Source organism: Gopherus evgoodei, chromosome 8 (genome assembly GCF_007399415.2).
Source record: "Gopherus evgoodei ecotype Sinaloan lineage chromosome 8, rGopEvg1_v1.p, whole genome shotgun sequence".
NCBI lineage: Eukaryota > Metazoa > Chordata > Testudines > Testudinidae > Gopherus > Gopherus evgoodei.
In genome coordinates, this window is record NC_044329.1 from 23,715,273 (window position 1) to 23,741,035 (window position 25,763).

At 40.9% G+C, this 25,763-nt stretch overlaps 2 protein-coding genes across 10 annotated transcripts; one reads left to right on the plus strand and one right to left on the minus strand.

The window, feature by feature from the left end:
* Positions 1-2,248: 2,248 nt before the first annotated feature.
* SLU7 (SLU7 homolog, splicing factor) lies at positions 2,249-17,940 on the minus strand. 3 transcript variants are annotated; one of them, XM_030571934.1, is made up of 16 exons: positions 17,841-17,940; positions 16,430-16,609; positions 15,544-15,697; positions 14,293-14,373; positions 13,113-13,277; positions 12,023-12,091; positions 9,551-9,598; positions 8,808-8,939; positions 8,226-8,323; positions 7,303-7,370; positions 6,955-7,094; positions 5,829-5,990; positions 5,255-5,359; positions 5,034-5,108; positions 4,591-4,704; positions 2,249-3,648 (listed from the first exon to the last, which is right to left on the minus strand). In XM_030571934.1, exons 2-16 carry the CDS (start codon positions 16,597-16,599, stop codon positions 3,469-3,471), a joined length of 1,761 nt encoding a protein of 586 aa, XP_030427794.1. In that variant the 5' UTR covers positions 16,600-16,609; positions 17,841-17,940; the 3' UTR covers positions 2,249-3,468. The 3 variants fall into 3 exon arrangements, with proteins under 3 accessions (XP_030427794.1, XP_030427795.1, XP_030427796.1); XM_030571935.1 differs by having other exon boundaries at positions 16,430-16,636; positions 17,841-17,935; XM_030571936.1 differs by lacking the exon at positions 17,841-17,940 and adding an exon at positions 17,357-17,639.
* A 106-nt stretch (positions 17,941-18,046) lies between these two features.
* On the plus strand, positions 18,047-25,107 carry PTTG1 (PTTG1 regulator of sister chromatid separation, securin). Of its 7 annotated transcripts, none has more exons than XM_030571937.1 (7): positions 18,047-18,437; positions 19,968-20,045; positions 21,196-21,300; positions 21,974-22,152; positions 23,229-23,322; positions 24,634-24,786; positions 24,935-25,107. In XM_030571937.1, exons 3-7 carry the CDS (start codon positions 21,213-21,215, stop codon positions 25,003-25,005), a joined length of 585 nt encoding a protein of 194 aa, XP_030427797.1. In that variant the 5' UTR covers positions 18,047-18,437; positions 19,968-20,045; positions 21,196-21,212; the 3' UTR covers positions 25,006-25,107. The 7 variants fall into 7 exon arrangements, with proteins under 7 accessions (XP_030427797.1, XP_030427799.1, XP_030427802.1 ...); XM_030571939.1 differs by having other exon boundaries at positions 19,971-20,045; XM_030571942.1 differs by lacking the exon at positions 18,047-18,437 and adding an exon at positions 18,730-19,163 and having other exon boundaries at positions 19,971-20,045.
* The last annotated feature ends 656 nt before the right edge of the window (positions 25,108-25,763 follow it).

The following is a 25,763-nucleotide window of genomic DNA, read 5'->3' on the forward strand; positions in this document are numbered from 1 at the left end:
AAACAATGCTAATAAATAGTCCTATATCACACCACTAGAAATCAATATATCCATATATTTAAGAGAAAAAAAAGATATTACATGTTTTAAAAACGCTGTTGGGACTACTTTCTTAATCCTTCTAGCTGTAAAGTCAGGTTTTGTTAATATTCATTTACCAGTACAGACTTTTGAGGGAGAGAGAGATTATATATTTCTTAAAAATGTTTAAAAGTTTACACTGAAAATGTCATATCCAATATCTCACCCATCCAGGGACAGAACCAAAAGCTGCATCTCTGTCTCTTTGGAAATTTAGGAATCACACCTTTCCAACTGTGTAGATAGTGTATTTTAACCTGAGAGACCACAAGATATTGGACCTTAAACCTGTCACTTATAGACTCATAGACTCCAGGACTTGAAGGGACATTGAAAGGTCATCGAGTCCAGTCCCCTGCCCTCATGACAGGACCAAATATTGTCTAGACCATCCCTAAGACATTTATCTAACCTACTCTTAAGTATCTCCAGAGATGGAGATTCCACAACTTCCCTAGGCAATCTATTCCAGTGTTTAACTACCCTGACAGTTAGGAACTTTTTCCTAATGTCCAACCTAAATCTCCCTTGCTGCAGTTTAAGCCCATTGCTTCTTGTTCTATCATTGGAGGCTAAGGTGAACAAGTTTTCTCCCTCCTCCTGATGACACCCTTTTAGATACCTGAAAACTGCTATCATGTCCCCTCTCAGTCTTCTCTTTTCCAAACTAAACAAGCCCAATTCCTTCAGCCTTCCTTCATAGGTCATGTTCTCAAGACCTTTAATCATTCTTGTTGCTCTTCTCTGGACCCTCTCCAATTTCTTCACATCTTTCTTGAAATGCGGTGCCCAGAACTGGACACAATACTCCAGCTGAGGCCTGACCAGCGCAGAGTAAAGCGGAAGAATGACTTCTTGTGTCTTGTTTACAACACATCTGTTAATGCATCCCAGAATCACGTTTGCTTTTTTTGCAACAGTATCACACTGTTGACTCATATTAAGCTTGTGGTCCACTATGACCCCTAGATCTCTTTCTGCCATACTCCTTCCTAGACAGTCTCTTCCCATTCTGTATGTGTGAAACTGATTGTTCCTTCCTAAGTGGAGCACTTTGCATTTATCTTTATTGAACTTCATCCTGTTTACCTCAGACCATTTCTCCAATTTGTCCAGATCATTTTGAATGTTGACCCTGTCCTCCAAAGCAGTTGCAATCCCTCCCAGTTTGGTATCGTCCGCAAACTTAATAAGCGTACTTTCTATGCCAACATCTAAATCGTTGATGAAGATATTGAACAGAACCGGTCCCAAAACAGACCCCTGCGGAAGCCCACTTGTTATACCTTTCCAGCAGGATTGGGAGCTATTAACAACTACTCTCTGAGTATGGTTATCCAGCCAGTTATGCACCCACCTTATAGTAGCCCCATCTAAATTGTACTTTCCTAGCTTATCTATAAGAATATCATGCGAGACCGTATCAAATGCCTTACTAAAGTCTAGGTATACACATCCACCGCTTCTCCCTTATCCACAAGGCTTGTTATCCTATCAAAGAACGCTATTAGATTAGTTTGACACGATTTGTTCTTTACAAATCCATGCTGGCTATTCCCTATCACCTTACCACCTTCCAAGTGTTTGCAGATGATTTCTTTAATTACCTGCTCCATTATCTTCCCTGGCACAGAAATTAAACTAACTGGTCTGTAGTTTCCTGGGTTGTTTTTATTTCCCTTTTTATAGATGGGCACTATATTTGCCCCCTTCCAGTCTTCTGGAATCTCCGTCTCCCATGATTTCCCAAAGATAATAGCTAGAGGCTCAGATACCTCTTCTATTAACTCCTTGAGTATTCTAGGATGCATTTCATCAGGCCCTGGTGACTTGCAGGCATCTAACTTTTCTAAGTGATTTTTTACTTGCTCTTTTTTTATTTTATCTTCTAAACCTACCCTCTTCCCGTAAGCATTCACTATATTAGACATTCCTTCAGACTTCTCAGTGAAGACCGAAACAAAGAAGTCATTAAGCATTAATTAATAATATTGAAGATTGCAAGATGGGGTTTTGGTAAGGGCAAAGGGTTAAAGAAATGTGGTCATTTTTTATTTTTAAAATACATAATAATGTTGGCTGGTTGAACTGCTCAAATGTTTGGAATGTGAGACTGAATTTTGTTGGATACGTATGAGTAGGGACAGAACAGGTGAAGCAGTCAAAGTTTCACGATAAATGCAGTTTATTTCATGGGATCTCAGCATTGCATATGGGGTATTCGCATATAAGGCTACATTGTTAGCTAAAACACAGTAAGAATTTCAAAGCTCTGTGTAGAATTTCAGCTTCTTATAATCTCTTCAGGACTAGAGTCAAATATTCCCAATTAACAGACAGCATTAACATTTATATTACGTTAAACCAAGTCTGTACATCCAATCATCAGTTTTTACACATTTTTGCATTCCTAAAATTAAATGATAAAGAATTACTTTTCCCCCCACTGAGCCACACATAAAAAAAAAGTCTTGAGATGTTACAGTCTATCACTTAAGGCTTTGTCTACATAAGCATTTTTGTCAACAAAGCTTTTGTTGGTCAAGAGTGTGAAAAAAAAATATCCCACAAACAAACAAAAAGTTTCACCAACAAAAGTGCCTCTTGTCGACATAGCTACCGCTGCTTGTTGGGGATGGTTTAGTAGAGTGGCTACAGAGATCTTACAGTGGCACAGATGCAGCAGTATAGCTGTTCTGCTGTGAGGTCCCTAGTGTAGACTCTGTCCAGGTCTACATTAGCGGGGGGGGGTCGATCTAAGATATGCAACTTCAGCTACACGAATAGCATAACTGAAGTCAGCGTATCTTAGGCCAACTTATCTGGCCGTGAGGATGGCAGCGAGTCGACCACTGCTGCTCCCCCGCCGACTCCGCTTCTGCCTTTCACAAGCTGGAGTTCCGGAGTTGACGGGGGAGTGCAATCGGGGACCGATTTTATCACATTAATCAATCACTACCCTCCGATCCAGCAGGTAGCAAAGACCTGCCCATAGACTGTTACATTCATCAATTTTTTCATAACAGTGACACTTGCTGGCCAACTGGTTTAGATGCAGTTTGTTTTCCTGAATTGATAGGTTCCCCTCTCCCGTTATGATGAATTTTAGAAGGTATCAACTTACCCTTTCAGTAGTACAAGTCTGTACCAAGTATACTTTTTTTAAAAAAGAAAACACTAGTATGCTTATAGCACCAGTCATTAGCTTCATTCATAGACTTCTTTTCCCTGGCAAAAACCAGGCCATTTCTGCAAAGCAGACTTGTGCAGGTTTTTTTTTGTTTTTTTTTTTTTTTTACAGAAATGCGGCAGAGAAGTTCCAGTTACTGGTTTACCAAGTATCATATACATAGCCAGTAACTATGTGCTGGAATGTCTTTCACATAATTACTGTCCAAGGAAGGGGGCCATGGGATCATCAGGTCTTTGGCGTTTCATTCTATAAGCCTCCATTTCCTCTTCTGTAGGCTCCCGTGTTTCATACATGCTGTTATATGGCCTCTTCCTCTCATCTAACTGCATGATTTCTTTAACCTGGAGGAGACGAGCCTCTTCTGCATTTAATGCCTGAAGAAAAGCAGAAACAAGATAACAATCATGACAGATTCTAGTACTTTAAGTAAAACACGAGCAGGAGACAGAATACTGCAATTCTATAATCCACACAAAAGCAGCTATTGCTAATTCTCATTTTACACCTACAAGCCTTAAGTGTTTAACCCCCAACTACAGTGCCAAATTAGCATTTGTCATGCTTAACATTTTAAATTTTGCTGTCAGTTTTCTCTGTTCACATTATTATTTAATGTAGCCATTTTAAAAATTTGTGTAAATGTAGAATGTAGTAATTTTAAGGATTCCTGAATTTTCAGCTAAGTTTATGTATAGGGTGAAATTCTCTAAAGCGTTTTATTGACTTAAGAGCTTGAGAATTTCATCCAGACTGATCAAGAATAGCTTTTTTCCCCTTCTGTTTTTTAAAGACATTAAATATTCCTTCCCTACTGTAGTGCTACTGTTTGCTATTCAGCAGAAGCTGTGGTTTATCCAAAAGATGGTTGAAGTACAGTATATCAGTGTAAGATTCCCATGCTGTAACTGATTGTACACAGGCAGACCGCTGTATTTCTGTGGAGCCCCATTCAATGACTTCATTGGGACTTTGTACACTTACCGTAATCTACTCATGCACACCATCAATTTCAGGATAGAGCTTAATTTTCTCCTTGGGATAAAAGGCACTTTAAGGAGAGAGGGATTTTGTTGGTTTGTTTCCCACCTTGCTTCACACAATTAGGTTCGTATTCCACTTTTCTGCTATCACCCACTGTTCTAACCATTTACTTCAAAGCAGCTAAACAACTCTGTCTAAAAGTCACTTCAACTCAGCGTCACCAGCAGAGAAACCTTATATACAACGCCATAAGAACCATGATTTTGGGACTCTCATACTACTGATCAAATATTTCTTAATAAGAACAAGAACACTGTCTGAAAAACACAGTGCACCTTTTTCAGTTTTTCGTGTTTCTTTTTCTCTTCACCCTCACTATCTGAATTTGGACTCTTCTTTTGCTTCTTCTTTTTCTTTTTTTTCTCATCCTTCTGTTTTTCTTGATGTATCTGGGAGGTAGAAAAGCAGGAGTTTGAAACCGAAATGCCAAGGATTATGCACATGCATGTCCAAGGAACTTATCTCTAGGATCCACTAACTCTATATCTCAGGAGTTTAATTGGGAACATTGAGAGATGAGACATTAATGATCCAATACTTTATAAATCTCCTAGTCAAGCTCAGAAGAGATGGCCCATGCAACTTCATAGTACAGTCACTACACTACTCCACCTTTTAAAACTCCCGATAAACAGAATGTAAAAATCTTCCTTCTCAAATCTTTTCAAGTAGTTTTCCTTTTATAAAAGGAAGACACGTGGGAGGGTAGGTAACCTACCTCCATCAACGTTTTGGATTTTGCCATATACTCTTCCTCTGTAGGTTTTTCCTCTGGTAAGTCTGATGCAGTATTCTGCATAATGAAGATAAAAGAAAGGGCATGAAAACTCACTATGCGTGTACCAAAATGAAAAAAAAAGTTGAATTACTAGTCTTATTTTAGACATTTTTATAGCAGCATCCCATTATTCTAATGTCTAAAAATGAAATGTTACTTACAGCGATTTCTTTCCCAGCTTCTCCTGTACAATAGGAATACTTGACAAACGAGTGGCAGCATTTATATCCCCATCTGCCTTCCTTCCAATATGAACCCCATATACACTGCAAGACAGAGATAGTACTGAAGCAATCACGTAACAGGAACATTGCAAATCATGCAAGATTTTTGTTTAACTCTTTTCGGAAAATTAGTAGTTCATTCAAAAAATCTTAGGAGGAAAAACTGATGAACTTAGAAGATTTACAAAAATTAGCAAGTAGGGGAGATTTTCAAACGCAAAGGACAGCTAGGTGCCTAACTCCCAGAACAACTCAAGGGGAGTTGGAAGCATGACTGCCATTTGTGCCTTTGAAAGTTCCCTACACACTCTCCACTCTTCACACACAGCTCCTGTTAAAGGTAATTAAATTCTCCTGCTTGGAGGGAGAGACTTAAGCAAGCAACTAATCTAAAAAGATAAATTCACTACTTCAGTAGACAGTGCATCAGTTCCCATGGCACTGGGTCATATTTCCTCTGCTTTACCAGGAAATTTAGCTCTTGCTATTGTTTCTCAGTCTAGGTGCTTACTGTGTGGTTGTTGATAGTTACATCCTCTTCATACTTAGAACGGACAATAGCTTTCTCTTGTCCTTTGATGACTGTTCCGTGTCTAGAATATTCCACATAGTCTTCTGTCTGGGCTAACAGCAGTTCAGCTGGTGGAGCATCTAGATGTTCTTGTCCTCCATACTACAACAATACAAGCAACATTTTTGAAGATCTATAGCAAAAAAAGTCATTTAGACTTGCAACTGTATCTGCATTTCAAACATATCACCTCAATACCTTCCCTGTGGCTTTGGGTGCCATGCAAGCACTTAGAACATTAAAATGGAAAATGATCAATTTTTTGTGCTTCTGACTTGCTAGCTAAAAGATCTTATTTTCTGCTACAGTGGTAACACTTCAGATTTTTTTTTTTGTTTGGAGAAATATTACCAGCTCCAGTGATATATCCCAATTTAAGTATAGAAAATCTTGTTTAAACTATTAGAAGCTTTCAAAGCAAAACAAAGTTAGAAAAACAATCCAAGTATAGAACAATAAGACAATATGTTGTTTGTTGTCAACTTGTGCTTAACAAACGTTAGCATCTTCATGATTTTTACCACGTTGTCTAAGTAAAATTGATAATACAGCAAAACAGAAAAATGTTTATATAAAAGGAAACATCGCTCACTGTGGCAATACCAAAGTCTGAAAAATGAGATTTTGAAAAGCATTTATTTTGTATGAGTTGTGAAATATTTGCAAATACTTAGTCTAAACTATCTCAAGTTACCTTCTTCCTAAGAGATCAATTTTAACAATACAAAGACTGTTTTCCACCACTTGTATGTATTTTAAAACATAAATCTGGACCCCCACATCTTACATTGCCAAGTTTTCACCAGAGGTAAATTCTGACAGCTGAACCCCGTGACCATAGAGAAAGAAACGCTAACTGACCTTCAACTATACTGATGTGTCTATATTGAAAAACTTACCAGACCCAACAGGTATAAAGGCTACATAATTTTAGAGTTTGATCAGGTTAACAAGTGGTTTGACTGGCATTATTAAGGATTTTTTTTTTTAAATTAAAAAATCAAAAACCCCAAGCTGGACCCTCTCTTTACAGCATTCTTCTTCGTTGGGCATTTGTCTGTGTTACCTTTTCTAGGATGCTTTCTTTCTGCTGTTCCTTAAAATCTTCTTTTTTCACCTTGAAGGATTTGTACAGGAGCTCCAGTTTTGTAGGGTCTGCTTGAAGATGAACTTCAGAGCCTTTGTCATAAGCCTCCCAAGCAAACACTATATATAAAACAAAGAGCCATCACTTAATTAAATGATCATTCTGAATCCTATACATGCTTTTCAAATAGACAAAGAATAGATTAAAGATGCTAAGAGTCATCATGAAGTCAAGTTTATCTGTAACAAGATACATTTCTTCCTTGGCACAGAAATATGGCACCTCAATTTTTAAGGTATGATTTTTCTGACTAAATGAAATACTTACACTGAGTTTGTGCCATTGAAATGGTATCTCCAGTGTAACGAACAAAATTGTCACCTGCATAACCGACTCTATCAAAAAAAAAAAAAATCCAACCTAATTATTTAAGTAATGTGCAACATCTTTACTCCCTCTTAAGTTCTTTCATCCATTTCTGGCATTCTGTTACTGTCGTAATTTTGAATCTCTCTTGCTTGAAAAGGACATGTCACCAACACTCCCCAAATGGTAAGACCCTCCTGCAACACTGTTTCTATTCCCCACCTGGGCCACAGAAGAACACACATAAATGTCATTCACATCACTGCTCCTCTGCTTTCTCCCTTAGGAGTTTACACATTAGCTCTGCAACATTCCGAATGCTTACTGGCCCAATCTATGGATTCTAACGAGTCTGTGACAGGGAAGCATGAAGTTCAATTTCTGGACAGTGGGATATTTGAATTTGGGAGTATTTTTGCTGTGATAATTGCAGATCAAGAGGAGAATAGCTGCAAACATCCAACTACTGAAATATATTTACGTATACATCGCTGTGGTCTAGAGATACCATGTGGTCTACTATAGAGGGGCTCTGCTGTAACCTGCAATTTGCTGTTCTGCCCACTTTACAATTTGTATTCAAATAATTAGTATCAATCCCATGGTAATTAAATTGACAAGATCACTTTAAATATCAATACTCAACAAAATGATCCTCATCAGCATTGTGTGTGTCAACTCGTAAGTTAGAAGAAAAAAACAAAATAATCAGAAGAACATAACCAAGAAAGTATTAAAAGATTCCCTCCTCCATAACTGACTAGTCACTCACTGGTAGCAAGATTCACAGGACAGCAAAGAGAAACAAGCTTAATATTAAGACAATTTTAACTTTAACGCATTTTGTTAAAGATGTGTAGCCAAAACCCCCGTTTCAAACTTACTCGTCTGGATTCTTGCCTGCATTGGCATATGGGTTCTCCCTCATTGCTCTCGTTTTGGGATCATAATAGGCAGAATTTGGATCTAGATTCCTCAAGTACTAAAATAAAGGAGATATACAAAATGTTTACTTAGAAATTTGGGATTCTAACAGAACTGAAAATATTACTGTCATCCCTTCATAGATACTTTAAAAAAGTGTTAGATGACATGCTTCAACGGCTACTAGAGCAGCTTCATTTTAGTTGGGATAACTATGATAGGTTGCCTACCTTTGTAAAGCACCTGATGCTCTGTAGGTGAAAAGCAGTATTTAAAAGTCAGAATTTTTATATGTTGACAGAAGGGGAAATGGGTAAAGGGAGGTCATGAGTTACCCAAGGTGACACAGAAAGATCAATGGCAGAGCTGGGACCAGAAACAAAGTCTATAGGCTCCAAGCCCCATGCTGAGTCCACTAGTAGTAACTACTAGTTAAGAGAACGCACCCTTAGAAACAAACAATAAGTTATATAAATACATTAAAAAAAAAAAGAGAGAAAAAAGTCATAACTATATAACCCAGTTCATTTGCTGTGGCTTACTTTAGCAATGTCTTCCCGAATACGCAAGTTTCGGACTGTAATACGTCTTTTGGAGTCAAAGTTCTGTCCAGGCATGTCAATATCATCTGCATATTTATCTTCATCTTCATCTTCACTGTTATGATCTCTTTCCTGAAAACAGAGTCAGAAAACTACTAAGTAAAATGATGAGTGTTCAGTCTAGGAATAAATACAACCTTACTATTAGTTTAAATTGATTAGTTAAAAAAAAAAACCCTCAAGAACCCCCTCATCCCATCCCCCTGTTTCTCTAATCAGGCATTTCCAGTGTAAATTCTGGGTTAAGTGTTAGAATCTATTCTACAGTTACACTGAAAAATTTAGAAATAAATCTGCTACAGGATTTCCATTTCTACTTATGAGACCCAAGAGTTAAAATACACTTAAAATAAAACTGCAATAAAAAATATGGCTACTATTCTTGATATGGCCTGTATTTTCTTTACAGGTCAGTTATTCTCCTGCCTGGCAACTTGTTTCTAGGAGTTAATACCACAATAAAATTCAAAGACAAAGAGCCAGATCTTGGAACCCAACTCCAGCTGCTTTGCACCACTCTGGGAGCACAAAGCAGCTGCAAAGCCAGTAACTCTGGGCCCCTGCTGAGCTCCTTGCTCAAGGAATCCATAGATGGCATGAAGCCACCATAGCAGGTCCTATTCCAACCCCTTCCAGCATCTGGTTTTCCTTCCTTTGAGTGATGCATTTGATAAGTGTCTTACTGTCTGTGAATTTGATTCCTCTTCTTCCCAGTGGTGTCTTGGGGAGTTCTGCAGAGGGAAAAAAAAAGCACATGAGCAGAAAATACAAAACTTTAGGGTGGGAAGAGATTTGAGAGAGAGAAGTAGAGGAAACTGTTGGACAAACAATCAAAGCAGGTCTTACCCCAAAGGCAGTGGAAGACATGTGATAACCATGGAACAAACTGCAGAAAAGATCATTGCGATATACAATTTTTGCTTTAGAGTTTACAAGCCTCTTACAGCACAGAAACCTTTTTGAAAAATATTTTAAATTATTTTCACATCAAACCACTATATCTATATAATCTCTCTCTCCAAGAGTGATGAGTCCCTGAACTGTGAGAGTGTTGCATAAAGTCAGTTCTACTGTCTATCAACACTGATAGTTCCAAATTAAGTTCTCATGAGACCTTAATATGTTATGTTATTTAAAAAACAAACAAAAACAAAAAAAATCATAGTTTGGAATTGATGATTTAACAGGGTTGCAAAGTACCTTGGTCATTTTGTTTAGAGACCAGAACCCATAGCTTAACACAGAGGAAGCCAGCTAAAGAGTTTTAAGCAGGACCAATTAATTTCCAGGTTGAGGTGACCTCTGGAGTGGAGGAGGAGGGAAGATCCATGGACACTGGTGGAAGGACCAGGAGTCCTAGGAGAAACCCATCTAGTTCCACTCCACATTCCCTCTCCCAGAAATCTTTTCCTGCATTCTTAACATGCTCCACTTCTGCCACCTCCCTTGTACCAGGAGTCACAGGGGGAGGCTGAAGGAGATCTAGCATTGGGATCAAACTATGGAGAGTGTGTCTGAACACTCAGAGAAGGGAAACAAAGAGCATGAAGTTTTTCACCCTCAGAGAATGGCTTGTTTTGAGGAGTAACAAGGCCTTTCTTTTGGCTCTGAAAGGGAGATGGGGGTTCCTGCTGGGGAAGGGAGAAGGAAAGAGATGGGAGCTATCTTTAATTAGCTCTGATTGTTCTGTTTAGTCCTTAGGAAGAAGAGTAATCCTGTGTCAGGATTAGAGATCAAGTTTACTACGCCATCTAGCACAAAAATTGTGGCTACATTCCCTAGAACAGGGGTAGGCAACCTATGGCATGGGTGATTTTTAGTGGCCTCACACTGCCGGGGTCCTGGCCACCAGTCAAGGGGGGTTTTGCATTTTAATTTAATTTTAAATGAAGCTTCTTAAACATTTTAAAAGCCTTATTTACTTTACATACAGCAATAGTTTAGTTATATGTAATAGACTTACAGAAAGAGACCTTCTAAAAATGTTAAAATGTATTACTGGCACGCGAAGCCTTAAATTAGAATGAATAAATGAAGACTTGGCACACCACTTCTGGAAGGTTGCCGACCCCTGCCCTAGAATATGGAGGACAAATAGCATAAATTCTTTGGTTTGTTGTTGATCAGTAACAGAGTAAACATAGTATACTATATTCCGAGAACTGCCCTCACTTATAGCCATCTCTATGTTTAATTTTTTTTTAAGACAAGCAAAGTTACCATTAAATCCTCTTACAAGAATATTCAGTTAATTTAATTACTAAGGCCCTAATTATAATCCAAGAGCCACTAGCGAAAAGGAAAATGAAAACTAAAACCATGGCAATTTAATTACTAAGGCCCTAATTATAATCCAAGAGCCACTAGCGAGAAGGAAAATGAAAACTAAAACCATGGCAAAGAGATCTGCAAGCTAAGAGGAATGTGGGTTGATATTCTCCAACCTCAAAATAAAGCTTAACCAAGAACCTACAAATACTGGCACAAAAAACTGAACAAGATGTAAAGTACGGATTTCAGATAGTGAGCAGAGTTCATACATGCTTATACTAACCATTGACAAATCAACCAATGGGAAGATTTCATAATTAGAAAGCTAGTAAAATAATATAAAACCTCTTACGTCTAAGTATTTCCCTGAATAAAAGTTACTAATAGACAGCAAGATTCTCTAAGCTCTGTTTTGCATGTCTTGGCAAGGCTATCAATTGTCAGGACACGGGAGCCTTACTATTAACCCTTTTTCACTTAATTCAGAGTATTTTAAGAGTAAAGTATATTTTTCTTGTTAGTGTACTTACTTTATAAAAATTATTAGTGTATTGGACAATATAGGATAAACAGACTTCATAAAAATGCCCTACAGACAAAAAAAAAAATCATTGCTCTATCCCTTGCCCCAGTGCTAGGTGCTACTCCTATCAACGGCATATGCTGAAAAGCAAGCAGATACAAAACAGAAGCTTCAGATCTGCACACAGATCTGAAGATACAAGACAGCAAATGAAGCACATATATGTTGTAATGCCCTCTACTAGTTGTTTGGGCTACCAGCATCTGAAGGCAGAGACGATCTGTTCTATTCAGAACAGGAAAAAAAGGCACTTTTTTGGTTTCAGTTTTAAGAAAAATGTGCCAGGTTTTAGCTTACTTACCACCTGCTCCATCAGTTTTCCTGAAGCCAACTCTTCCTGCAACTTCTGGGCTTTCAGAGTACGTTTAGCCTAAATATGGAAACAGTGTTTTTATTTTATTTTGTTAAATAAAAGTGAATGATCAAAAACACTCATCATAAGCATTTCTGGGTGCATTTAGAACTTTAAATGCACTAGTTAGGACCCGAATTTGTTGCTACCAACCAACTGGTAGTGAACAGTCTCCAGGTTTGAGAGCCCCTCAACGTATGTCTACACTGCAACGAAACACAAGCTGACTCAGGCTGGAAGAGGTTGGCTTGTGGGGCTAAAAAATTGCAATGTAGATGTTTCAGTTTGGGCTGGAGCCGGGGCTCTGAGACCTGCAAGGGAAAAAGGTCTCAGAGCCCAAGCTCCAGCCGGAGTCCAAACATCTCCAATGCAAGTTTATAGCCCTGCAAGCCTAAGTCAATTAACTCGGGCCAGCCTCAGGTGTTTTATTGCAGTGTAGACTTACCCAAAGAATCCAGTGCCCCAAAGTCTTTATACTGCTCTTCCAAATCTCTAGCTACTGGCTACATCACTCGAGGGAGGGAAGAGTATCTAAAGGCCATCTTACTGTCACAACCAGTTTACTTAATATAAGCAAGTTTACAGAAGCATACTCTCTAAAATACTCCAGTTCATTGGGCTGACACAGTAAGGCATGTCAGTTTCACTGAGTTAAAATTAAGAGTGTCTGCTTTCAGCATTGGCATTCTTATCTGCTACTGAAAACGTTAAGAGTCCAGCTAAGCTCAAATATTTTAATTCTGTGGTAAATCATTATCAATATTACCTAACCCATATCAAGTATTTACTGTGGGTGATTATACATACAGAAAAATTAAGTCGATGTAAGAAATGCTTGCAACAGTGTGTATGCAACTCTGATCTGCAGTTCATTTACAGGATGAATCCCCCTGCAATTCCATTTTTATTTTTGAGTTTTTAGTTCAACAAGAAAAGAAATCTAAGCAACCAAAGAGAGAATCCACATATCTTTTGGATTATGAATGCAGCACATGCTGAAGAATGTTTAGTAAGTCTATTCAACTAAATACCTACATACCAAGTCAACTTTGGAATATTCTTCTACAATCTTCATGTGCTCTTCTGGGTTATAACCATTCCAACGATCTCGTTTCCCATCATAATCAAACATTAGTGTAGGCTGCACATGTTCATCTGGTGCAATATTAAGGCCTGTGAATTTTGCTCCAACTTTCCGAGGTCTCTGAAAGAGGGAAGCCACCATTACCTTTGCATTATTTTAGTCTAAAGGACAGCCACATTACTCACCTATATACCTCTCTTTAAAAAACTTAATTCCTCTTAGATACCTTGACAATACACTATTTGCAACCTGCAGTTCTAAATGTATGTTCATTATTACTTCTAGATTGTATATACTGAAGTTGGCTTAAAAAGGTATTGACTTAAAACAACTGACAAAAGTGTAGCTGCTTTTATTTTATCTACTGCTGCCAATAACACCTAAAAGAACTCTAACGGGAAAATTAGTTTTCAGTTCCTTCACTGTGCATTTCCCAGTTTAGGCAGTTAGGCTGCATCAACAGAGGTAGTTTTTTGGAATTCTCCCACTATTGGATCACTTCTAGAAATGGCAAGAATGCTAGTATAGATTAACACTGGTGTTTTTGACTACTAATGCTAGTCAGAGGAGATCTGGAGAACATAGGTAGTGTAAAACAATGTGGGTCTACACTAGAGTTGGTGGAGCTCTACCAGTCCAGTGCTAGAACAAAGATAAGAGGATTTCTGCAAAGTCATACATGTGAGCAAAACCTGTGTGTCAGTTTCCCCTGTTTTTGTGGATCATACACTCAAAGGAGACTGAAAAAAAAGTTTTGTTTTTTTTAAATAAAGTGTGATTGTAAAAACCACCAAAAAAAAAGTTGACATGAAGACTCAGAGGCAAATGCAGTACATGAAGTTACTTTTTAAACTGAACAGATTGAACTTCATGTCCCATCATCAGACAACATCAGAGTATTTTAAGAAATCCCATTTTAACAGATTTGGAGCTGAAAAAGGTATCCTGGGCTGTGCTTTACATAAAACTGGTTTCATTCAACAGCCTTCAAACACCTCAAACTGTTTTTGAGAGTTTGATTAAAATCACTTTGAAGAGCCAGTTTAGATGCGCCAAACTACATATTTTCCATCAATGCAAATTCACAGTAATATTTTCCAAGAAACAGTCAGACACCAAAAATAGTCAGGTTTACCTCCAAACAGTCTTTCTTTGTATGTGTCATTGCACCACAGTTCTCACAGGCTCCTTTGCGGTACCTAGTTGTAACAGCATTCTAAACATAAGGGAACAAACACTATGATATAAATAGCATGACTAACACACACATTCCAAATAACCAGCTTTGGCTGATTTGCATTTTTCATTAGCCTGATTGAGGGTGAATCTGTGTACCCAAAATCAGCTCTACAAAGCCAAAACACACAGTTTCAGTTGTTTCCCAAATGCTCTGGAAAGCCTATGGCAAAGGTTTCCCTTTTCACTCCCCCGCTCTGCCCAATCAGAACAGAACCAGAAGGAATAGATATTTCAAAAGAATTGATAATAGAAATCTATAAACTCCCACTGATTTCAATAGTGCTGGATTGAGCTCTCAGATTTTTTCCTCTAGACTCGATTATTCACTTAAATACATTCAGTTTTGAATATAAATTAAAGTAATTTAATTTGATTGCTATTTAATGACCTATTTTAAAACAATGGTCTCATTTTAGTTATTGGTAGCAGTTTCTACACTACCAAGAAAAGTGAAAGCAATTCTGCCCTTGTTGGATCTTTGTACAGATGCAGAGAATCAAAACAGTAATAAAGACTGAACTATTCTCACAGAAACAGTCCCTTTAGAAAAGATCTGAAGCCTATTAGTGGAGCCCTGTGTCTAAATAAACTACAAAATTAAATCTCTGGATTACAATCCAACACCATTTTAGGGTTAGTGAGAGATTACAGGAAATTTTACATTTCTTTAATACAGTTAAGGAAACCACTGGATATCAAAGGAGAACGAAGATCAAACTTTTTGGGAGCCATTCTTGGCAATTCTTACACTAAAATACAGTGCACATCCCCAATTTTTCCTCTATGAAGAGAGAAACTAATATTCCGCTCCAAATTTTTTTTCAGTAGTCAGATAAGATCACAACAGAAAAAAAACAAACTAGATATACTGTTAGTGCTCTTCAGTCTTTGTGTGTAGGGGTGCAGCTCTTCCAGCAAGTGAAAAAGAAGGAACAAATATTTCTATGTGGGATAAGTGGGGACAAAACTGAACACTAGAGTTACCAAAACTTTGATTTATCCTTGTGATGATTTTATTATGAAAAAGTGTTTCACTATAACTAATCTATTTCATTCAAAGAAGATTCTCATATATTTGTCACAATTCTTCCCTTTCCAAAAATATGTTCCATAAGTCTCATCTTTGCTACACCATAAGATATTTTACCTCTTGAACCCCTCGTTTGTACCATTCCACAGATGAGGTAAACTCTTTCTGCTTTTCTGGCTGAGGTCTCTGGTGCTTTAATGTAGGTCTTTTTGAAGGATCTATGTACCATGGCACTGAAGAGATGTACTGAGGAATATGAGGGTTGATATCTCTGTAAAAAGATATAAAAAATATTTAGACACATGCAAATGATGTAAACAACGTGGCATAAGTGAAAAACAGTACAATTTCTTTTAAAGATGTCTTATATTACATTCAGCATTAGTCTTTTTGTGACAGATGAGCCGCAGTAAACATGATCTTAAAGAATTTAAACTAGCTATAATTGTCAAAATAAGCAAACAATGATTTTCCTTTATTTTGTTGCAGTCAATTCACACAGGCTCACATCCTGCCTCCAAATGAAGTAACTTGGCTTGATGCTACAGTATACCAGGGATATACACTTTTCTGAGGTGCAAAACTGACTATTACACCATGACTACTACTCTAGGCAAAAAGTAGTGACATAGCCTTTGGTACAGACTGGAAGTAGAAGAAAAGAAATGGAAATCTGCATAACAGACTCTCCAGTCCCACCCTCTGTCTAACACCATAATCTCATTTTATGCAGCCACAAGAGCCCCCATCTATATTTGGCATCTCCACCCACTGTACACTAAATCAGTACTAGTTGTTCGTTTGTTAAAGGAAACTCTACACTTGCAGAAAAGTAGGGATGATTTAGGCCTTAACAGCTAATTCATAAAGTTCAACTTTCACAAATAGTCTCCCCAGCGCTACTGGAATTTAGCCATTTTCCTCAGCATTTTCTTTAGTAATGAGAAGGGCAAGTGTATTTTATTGTAACAGAAAATCAAGCATGGTCTTAGACGAAACTTACTTTCCTTCCTCATCCACTTCAGCTGGCGCATTACCCAGCTTTCTCTGTTCCTCTAGTTCCTTCTTTTTCCTCCAGTCTTCTCTTGTCATCTTCTTTGGTTCCTCCAAGCTTACATCATTCGACCCTCCCGCAGGAGTAGAGTTAATTATTTCAACAGTCCCAGATGCCATCGTCTTTTTCCTTTTGACATAAACACATATGGGTATATTGAAAAGAGCAATAGATTTAACACTATATAGAATGATTAAAAATTAAAGGAAAAATCAATCTTTAATATATTAGTTATTTTTATCTGACATCAACCTTTCATATTTTTTCACATCATTTAGTTCCTTTCAGTTTTCTAGTTAAGCCAATATGCTTGACAAAAATCACTGGCATTTATGATTTATAACCATGTTAAACAGTTAAATAAGTATAGAAACTAGTACTGAAAAATGCACAGTCAATACACTATACTTTCTTATCTCTTGCAAATGAAGTAGGAAATTGTATAAAATATGTTTTTAAAAATCACCGTAAGTAGTTTCAGGACTATCAATAACATGTCAATGTGGCCAAGTAGATCATAGATCTGTAGTAACAAAATACAGTTCTTGTAAAGAACAAAATATACTTTAGAGACAAGTTGGGTGAGGGAATATCTTTTACTGGACCAACTTCTGTTCTGGGATGCGAGCAGATACCGTGCCCTTATACAGTACTTTTGCAAAGACTTTTATGAACATGCATAAAAAAGGTAAAGTTGCACAAAAGTCAGGTAAAGGTGATAAGGATTATCCCAATCTCACAGACAGAAAAACAGCAACGCACAGCAAGGTCAGATACTTTAAGCAAGAGGATAAGTCGGGGCAAAGCTGGCTATAAAACTCAGGAATCCTGTCTCAGATCATACAAGCCTTCTACGAAAAATCACGAGATAGTCACCTGGTTTCGTTACCAGCTAGTCACTGGCTCCTGGACTAACCAGGCTCACGAACCTTTCAGAGAGCCCAAGCTGCAGCCCTTGACACCTGCCTCAGCCGCTCCCCCATGTCTGCTACTCGCCCTTAGCGCACCGGGACCAACCGCTGAGGGCAGTGACCCGACGCCGGTTCTTGTCCACACGGCCCGGCCTGCGCTGTTACTGGGGACCCGGGATTCGGGAGGGCCCCAAGAATCGCGCGCAGGCAGCGGTTTAGCGGCCTAGGGGCTCCCAGCACCGAGGCAGGGGGACGCGCATCCGTGGATCCCCTCTCCAGGCGGGAGGGTCCGTAGTCGAGGGGGGTTACGCTGTGCCTAGCCCGACAGGGCAGGTAGGTGCCTCCGCCTGGCTCCGCTGCCCCTACTCTATCCCCCCACGCGACCGCAGCGCCTGAGGCTCGAGAACAGGACCCGGCCAGGCCGGCAGGCGGGACACAGCCGGACTTACCCGAAGAGCCGAGACGAAGCAAGACAGGCACCAGCTCCCTGTTTACCAACTAGGCCTCAAGTCATCCCCCCTCCCCTCCGCTATCCCATAATGCACCGCGCCGCCGGCTCTGGCTCCGCCTCTTAAAGGCGCCTGTTGGCGTGGGCCGCTGCTCCTGTCAACGCCGGGTGGGCCCTCTCCTTTCCTTTCTCCCACGAGCCGTGACGTGCTCGGGGTGGCTCCGAGCGCAGCCGTGCCCTGAGGGGCTTCCCCGTCGCCCCACACGGCGGAGGGCCGCGGGCCCCGCGCCGCACACTCGCCTGTGCCTGTGCTACGTGTGCGGGGGGCTCGGGGCTCGGACAGTCACACGCCCTGAGAACGGCCACAACGTCGCGGGACGCTGCGGAGCCCTGCCCGCGGCAGCCGGCGCTAGCTGCGCGTTAGCCTTCCCCGCCAGGCCCCCGGCCGTCCCCTCTCCGGCGGCACTTAACGCGGCTTCGCCTGGCAATAAAATACTTCGGAATGGCACCGAATTAAATGCGTCCACGTGCTCTTTGTGTAAATCCCAACCCAAACGGGTCCGGCTTGGATTTAGACACATCCTGCCGTGCTTATGAAGTAAGGGCTGTAGTGCTGTGGGTCTGTGCCTGGGGTGGTGGTTGGACGAGAGTGTTATAAATAGATGTCACTGAGGGCCCGGGGCTGAGCATCTTCTGGGAGAGGCTGAACTCGCTATGCTTCCCGGAGAGGAGCACATCCAGTGCCCCCCAGGAATTGCTCAGCGCTTGGCAGGATTGGGCCTCCAGGCCTTAGATTGTAAACGTCTGGGGGCGGGGGTTGTCTGTGGGCAAGACAGCTGCAGCAAGCAGATTGTGCCTAACAAACAAGCACTACGTATAAAATAGTCCCACAGTTAGTAGCGATCTAGATTATTAGCTAAATAGCTCATGAGAACCAGAAAGCCGAACCATTTTCACTGCCCAGCCTCAGTGAAATGCAAAACAATAACCAGCATTCAGGGGAGAAGGGATTTAAAGCTCTCAGGCAAACTGACTTTAAGCGTGGCCATCAGCACAGGCTGGGAATTGCGTGCAAGTTTGACCCGCAGAAGCCTAGGCCACACAACCCCCGCCCCCCCATTGAAAACGACTCCTCCTTTCCCTATTGGTGGAGAGCAGCCCAGAAACAACTCGTCAGCCATTGGCTCAGCCAATGAGCAGCCGGAACGTTAGTTCCGTGTCAAGCAGCCAATGGGAGAAAAGGTTGATGTTTAAAAAAGGCCCCGCGAGTGGGGGGGTGTTATGGCTTGAGGTTCAGGTGGTGTCTGCCTGCGTCATACAGTTGGTGAGTGCACTGGGCGGGCGGCGCTGGGTCTGTGTAGAGGCTGCTCTAGGCTGGTTTGCTGCAGGGGCTCTGGGTTGTGGACGTATCAGTGCTTTTCCTTCTCTCTACGGGCGGCTGCCTGCTCCAGTGAGCTGCTGAACTGCCCCCCTGCGGGGGGAGAGCAGGACTTGGGTTGGCTTTCTCTTCCTGCCTTGTTAATCTCCACTACTTCTGGCTTTTCTTGGGTATGGAATGGAGGCTTCCCCAGCTTTTGGGATGAAGCTGTGGCTAAGCTCTGGTGTATGGGTGCTTGGTTTGTGTGGTGGCTTTTTTTTTTTTTTTTGTGGTGGTGCCCAGAATGGATCCAAGCAGAGCTGTTTAGTCCATAGGATAGACTAGGGAACTTGCTGTCAGCCCTTTGCTTTGGGGGATCCTGTACTTCAAGGAGATGTGGGGGGCTGAGAGGGGTGCTGCTGGCAGCAGTGCATAACCTGGCTGCAGCTCTAGCCTCATGGCTTGTGGTGCCTCTTGAAGGAAGGGCTGGAATGAGACAGGGTGGGGACTTGGGGGAAGTGGGAGGTGGTGGTGGAGGGGGGCTGGGGCCAGGTCCCCTACTAATGTCTTGTGTCCTCTTGGACCCATGTCCCCCTGAAGTGTGGGGGTCCCCAAAGTGTGGGACCCAGGGCAGTTGCCCCAGTCTGTCCTGTGGCTGGGATGGCTCTGAAAACATAAGCCCAAACTTGGTTGAGCTGAGCCCATGTTCCTGAATATTGGTGGCGCATGGGGGGCCCATATGACCTACTGCCTATGCTCTTTTGCTCTCAGCAGGTTGATACGTTGCTGTCTCCTCTAAGAATTGCATTGTTCTGGCTCCCCCTAGCGCTTCCTGAGGACTCTGGCCAGGTAAATGCAGGCTCCTTTGATAGTGTGGGTGTGAATGGGTAGGTGGAAGGGGGGACCGATCAAAGTGTCTGATATTTTCAAACTATAATCTACTTCACTGTAATCCCTTGCAAATAACATCATTCTGGGTAATGTTTTCTTTGTCACATCCCTGAGGGCACAATCTTCACCCTCTCATCTCTTGAGGTAAATGGTGCAAGTACTACCTTGGCTTGCTGTTTTGGGCTTCTTCCTCTGTCCCTATTTCCACTTAAGATGCAAAGTGCTAACACTTGTGGTGGTGGTCTAGTTACTGCCACCTCATTGCATGAGCTGTTCTGGTGCAGTAACGCTAATCTGAGTTTAACAATCTTCCAGAAGTGTTTCCCCTTCATCAGACTTCCATGGTCTACTGATTAACCCAAGGCTGAGGAAACAGACTTGTCTTAGCTCCTTAAATTATAGTATGATTAGTGCCTATAGTGATCATTTGTGCCTATAGTGTGAACTATAGGCACAAATGATGCTTGTGTGGGAAATTTTCAAGTTGATGCTTACTTTGAAGTCTCTATTGAAAACTGCCTCTTTCTAACCCTTTAACTTAGGAGCTGACTGCAGACTACTAAAGCAGGCTGGGAAATCATGTGATTGGGTTTCCAAACTTGACAGTTTGTCATTTTTGGCATTATAGTGGCAACATTAATTTGCACTTGCAAGTAGTCTTCTTAATAAGAGAATAAACAGAACGTATTAAGATGTAATTAAGCAACTTGGTTAATGTTGACCATTTTATTCTAATTTAACAACATTTTCTGTAAAAGTAATCAAGATTGGGCAGTGGGACTTGCTACACTAAGATGTAAGGCTTAAAGCTCAGCAAGAATATGGTGCCCAAAATAAGGCAGAGGGGGGTGGGGGTGTGGGTGTGTACACATCTCTCAATACAGCTTTTTCAAACTGGGGACAGGTCTCACTTAAACTGACTCTCATCTAAGAAACAAATGGAGAGCATAGTCATAAATGCTCCCTCTTGAAGACAGAATCCCCAATGCATGCTTGTATTAGGAGAGGCACCAAAGTCATGACTGTCCTCAATGCATGCGTTCCCTGAGGACTTGGCAGTAACTCAACAAACAAGTGTGGTGGTTGGGTTTTTATTTTATTTTTGCAGTGATCTCATCACTGAAGATGACAACCCTTATATTCATAGACAAAGAGAATGAAGGAGATGTTGGTGCTCCTTCTAAGGATCGGCTAAGGTTGTCGTCAGTATCTTGTGAGTATATGTTGCTATAGAAATTGAACTTTTGCATCTGTGAACCAAAACAAGATGTCTAGTGTAATAAATCAGGAACGTGCTTGGTTCACTGTTTCTTCAGATCTGAAAAAATAACATGAAAGTTGTCAAAGATTCAGTGCTGTAAACGCCTATCCTCAGAACCCCATGTGAGCTACTTTTACCTTCCCATTGTCCCTTTTAAGTGGTATATTGAGAACCTGTAACAGAGTTCAGAGCTAACTCCATCTGTGTCCACTGGAGTGGATGTGACTATAGAGAATTAAGCATTTAAGACATTGACTACATTGGCATGGCCCTAGTGCAGACACAGGTTACACTAACAGAAGGAGCCTTTCTGGTGGTATAGGAACAGTACCTCCCCAAACAAAGTTATTTATATGAACAGAAGTTCTCTCCTGTCAGCGTAGCTGTATAAACACTCAGGTTGTTTGTCAGCATTGTTGGCAGTCTGGGTGTGGGGTTTTTTACACCTCTGACCAGTGTAGCTATGCCAATAGAGGTTTTAAATGTAGACAACACCTTTGATTCTTAAGTCACGTAGTCATCTTACAAGGCAGAAAACTTGAAATAGCTAAAAGTAACCTGTCTCAAGCACTTGCAAAGCTATGTACTGACTCATCTAAGTAAAACTCTAAATTTCTCCCTGCAGCAAAAGTCTTATCTGAAAGATCACAGACCCAGACTCCACTTGTTGGAAGAACAGTTAATGCAACTCCAGCCAGGTCTCAGTCTGTCAGAAAGGCTCTGGGAAATGTAAACAGAACTCTGGGAACTACAAACAAGAAGGAAATTCAAAAACAGAAAAAACAGGCTTTGCCTGCCAAGAAAGTACGTACATAAAGGCTTCAGCAGGAACTGAACATGCACTATAGCTTTCTACCTGCTCAGTTCCTGGAAATAAGCACAGAGGCTGGATACTGGTATTTCTGTACAGGGAAAAGGTGTCTGAGTGCAGTAAGACTCCATCTTTATGAAAGTTAAAGAGCCTATTGCTAATAATCCAAAAATCTTCCCCGGATTATAGGAAATACTTTCTTTTCTGGCAGAAAAACAGAGAAGGGAGTGACCCTGACCCAATTCCCAGTAATGGGATCCAACATATTACTTTATCTACCTGATCAACTAGACCCTCCCCCCAACCCTCCAAATCTGTCTGCCCTGTGTAAAATGAGCTGGTCTTGCCCAGTATCTAGTGACCCCAGAGGTGAAAGTAAGCCGGTACGGTATGGTGTACTGGCAAGAGCCAGTATGCTGTGCTGGACCGCATTGACTTCCACGGCAGGGATTGAAAGGGCTCTGGGCTGCTCATGACTGCGGGCAGCCCAGAGCCCTTTCAATCCTGGCCACAACTCTGGTGGCCGGGCCGAGGCTGGGATTTAAAGGGCTCAGAGCTCCCTGCAGTGGCAGGAGCTCTGGGCCTTTAAACCCCTGCCCCAGCCCCACAAAGCTCAGGGTTCCCCCTGGTGGCCAGAGCCTGCGGCCCTTTAACTTGCCACTGAGCCCCAGGGAGCTCCCAGCCACCTCTACAGCTGGGAGCCCCTGGCTGATTTAAAGGCTCTGGGTATCCCAGCCACAACTGGTTCCCCAGGGCCTTTAAATCTTGAGACCACGCTTCTTCTGGGAGAGGCCATGCCCCCTCAGGACTCAGGCAGTACTGGTAAGTCCTGTAAGTTACTTTCACTCCTGAGTGAACTACATGTCATCTGGCAGATAGTCCTTTGTGTCACCTGTGGTCTTATAGGAACTCCCAGCAATCAAACTGGAACACTAATATTTTATTAAGAGCAAAACTAGCTTAAGGAATCTTGCTTATATGCACATCTTGGGAGGCAATTCATCAATATAGAGGACAAACAGTTTAAATTAGACTACTGGAGGATGACTAATCATAAACTCTCTCTTAGATTACTGAAAAGACAACTCAGGTGGAAAGCTGCAGTGTGGCCACTGAAGAAGCCTATCCAGAAATTGAAAACTTCTTTCCCTACAATCCTCTTGGTGAGAACTGATGAAAATAAGACATATTTTTGTCCTAGCCTCTTAAGTAGACCCAAAGATAAGTCTTGACTTTCAGGCTAACCTTGCTTTCCAAAGGAGGGTTTTAGCTAGACTGTTGTAGAGCTAACTTAGGATGTAACTCTTGAAAGCCCTTGGCTAATATCTTAGACCTTGGTCCATCTCATGCTTTGCTGCACATTGGGCTACCCACATTTGCCATCCTTTCCTGTCAACTGCTCTTCTCTCTAGATCTTCCTATTTCATGTTGAGGTGCTTGATGTCGTTCAGAACTGTTTGTTTGTTTCCATGTTATCTGCAGTCTTCATCTTTCTTCTTGCATTTTCTGGCTTCCATTCAAGGGCAGTATTTTGGTAAGTGGTTCTTTTTCCATTCTCAGCACATGTCCCATCCACTGTCTTTTGTAGATTATTTGTGAGAGGGTGCCTTGTCAAGTAATTTTTGACAACTTCATTAGTCTTCCTATCTCTATGTACTTTCCAATATTCTTCTCAGACACTTTAGTGATGAAATGCATTCAACTTGTCTCTTTTTTGGTAAGTTGCTATGTCTCATTGCTATATATTGTGATTTGGTGGTAACAATTGCTTTGTATACATTCAGTTTTTTGCCTTGAAGGAGATGTTTGAGTCTTCCAAATGCAGCATTTGCCTTCCTGATTCTTCTTTCCTCAGAACTATTACCACCTTGGCTGATGGTACTTCTAGTAAGGCTTATTACAACACACATAAAGGAATCTTGGTAGATATTGGCAATACTTCTGAAGTAGTTTGAAGGGTATCTCAAGAGAATGAGATCGTGTTTATAAAAAAAAAAATAAAACTTGCTGAAGTGGTTCCATGTCTTGTCACAAGATGCGATGGTAGGCACCCTTGAGCTTTCATGCCAGCTCTGAATAAATGCTTCACTTATTCACGGGGGGGCGGGGGGTGAGCACTTAGTGCCCAGCCTGCTAGAGATTTTAGTGCAACAAGTAGCAGGTCATGCCTTATGCTAAATTGCAATTAAATAATTGCATAATGAGACATCCCACAGGGATGTCATATAAACACCAATGAAGGTGCAGGCAAATGGAGTGCACAGCCTTTGCCTACATGATTCCATATGCTGTCAAGTTCTTACTACCTGCTATCTTGAACTGAGTAAACATATACTTGTAGCATCTAGCTGCCTGTGAACTATCAGTCTTTAACACATGGTCAGGTCTAAGGGGATAGACTTCACACTAACAGTAGTCTGGTGGAAAGCCATGCAACTCTGTCAAACCTGAAATAAACTCATTTCTCTAAACAGACTTTGAGAGTTTTGATGTTCCTGAAGAACACAGATTAAGCCACATGTCCCTGACTGGGGTTCCTCTGTTGATACTTGACAAAAATATACCTGACAGATGTATAAACATGGTCCCTTCACCTGTGAAGCTGTCTCCCATTTCGTGGGAATGTGGTAAGACCGTGTTTGATGGAGTGGTGGGTGGATAGGAGGACAGGGAATGCATGGGTAACAACCCTTAACAGTTACTGGGAATTTAACCTACTTAATAGAACATTAGGTTTCATGAGAAATTGACTTGCTCCCTTTTTAACTCTTCCAGAATTGCTACAATCAACTGCCAACTTTCTCTCTACCTTGGATGAAATCATTGACTTGCCACCTTTGTCATGACTCTAAAAGTGAATTTGGAATTTTTTTTATTGAGCACTGAACAGCTTTGAATCTTTTTGTATCCCTTAATAATAAAGAAGTAGACTAACTTGCATAACCTAAGACTTGGATCTGATCTATGTAGAAACAATCTTGCCTACAGCAGCAGGGGGTTACCAGAAACTGCAGTGACAGAATGTTAGTTTGATGACAAAGGATTGCAGCAAAACTAGAGTCTTGCTTTTCAATTGAGCAACACCTGAAAGCTAACCAAAGCTAGCTAGGCTTTTGTCTTAGCAAAGAAAAACTTTAGCCAAAATCTCTACTTGAGTGCCTAACTGAAGTAGCTTTATTCCTGGGTTGTGGTGGAAACAGAGCTCCTATTGCCTTCATTATAACTTTCAGGTCTCTAGCACAGGTGACTTGGGGTAGGCACTCTTCTATCTCACAAGATTAGAAACTGACCTTGGTAATTGCTGCATTTGATGCTACTCCCTGCATTAAGCATAAAGTTTCTTTTCTCTGTAGAAATACTAGCCAAAACAACTGGATGAGCTAGGTATAATAGCATAAATACATATTTTACCCTTTTCTCCCTGTCCTTCACTTAAATTGAATACAACTCTCCTCCCTGCAGTGAATATCCAGCCTAGTGGATTGGGAAGCAGGATACCTGGGTTCTACTCCTGGCTCTTCTGCCATGGGCCTCCTTGGTAACCTTGAAGATGGCCTTTCACTTCTCTGTTCCTCCATTTATTCACTGATAGCGGTGATCTTGA

Bases quoted from the DNA above. Each gene is read 5' to 3' on its own strand.
- SLU7 (XM_030571934.1), bottom strand. From the start codon at position 16,599: ATGGCATCTGGGACTGTTGAAATAATTAACTCTACTCCTGCGGGAGGG. The intron at 14,374-15,543 runs GTAAAATATCTT...CCTTATGTTTAG, and splicing joins ACAAACGAGGGGTTCAAGAG to AATGCTGTTACAACTAGGTA. The intron at 5,109-5,254 runs GTAAGTAACATT...TTCATTATGCAG, and splicing joins AAGCTGGGAAAGAAATCGCT to AATACTGCATCAGACTTACC.
- PTTG1 (XM_030571937.1), top strand. From the start codon at position 21,213: ATGACAACCCTTATATTCATAGACAAAGAGAATGAAGGAGATGTTGGT. The intron at 21,301-21,973 runs GTGAGTATATGT...TTCTCCCTGCAG, and splicing joins AAGGTTGTCGTCAGTATCTT to CAAAAGTCTTATCTGAAAGA. The intron at 22,153-23,228 runs GTACGTACATAA...ACTCTCTCTTAG, and splicing joins AGGCTTTGCCTGCCAAGAAA to ATTACTGAAAAGACAACTCA.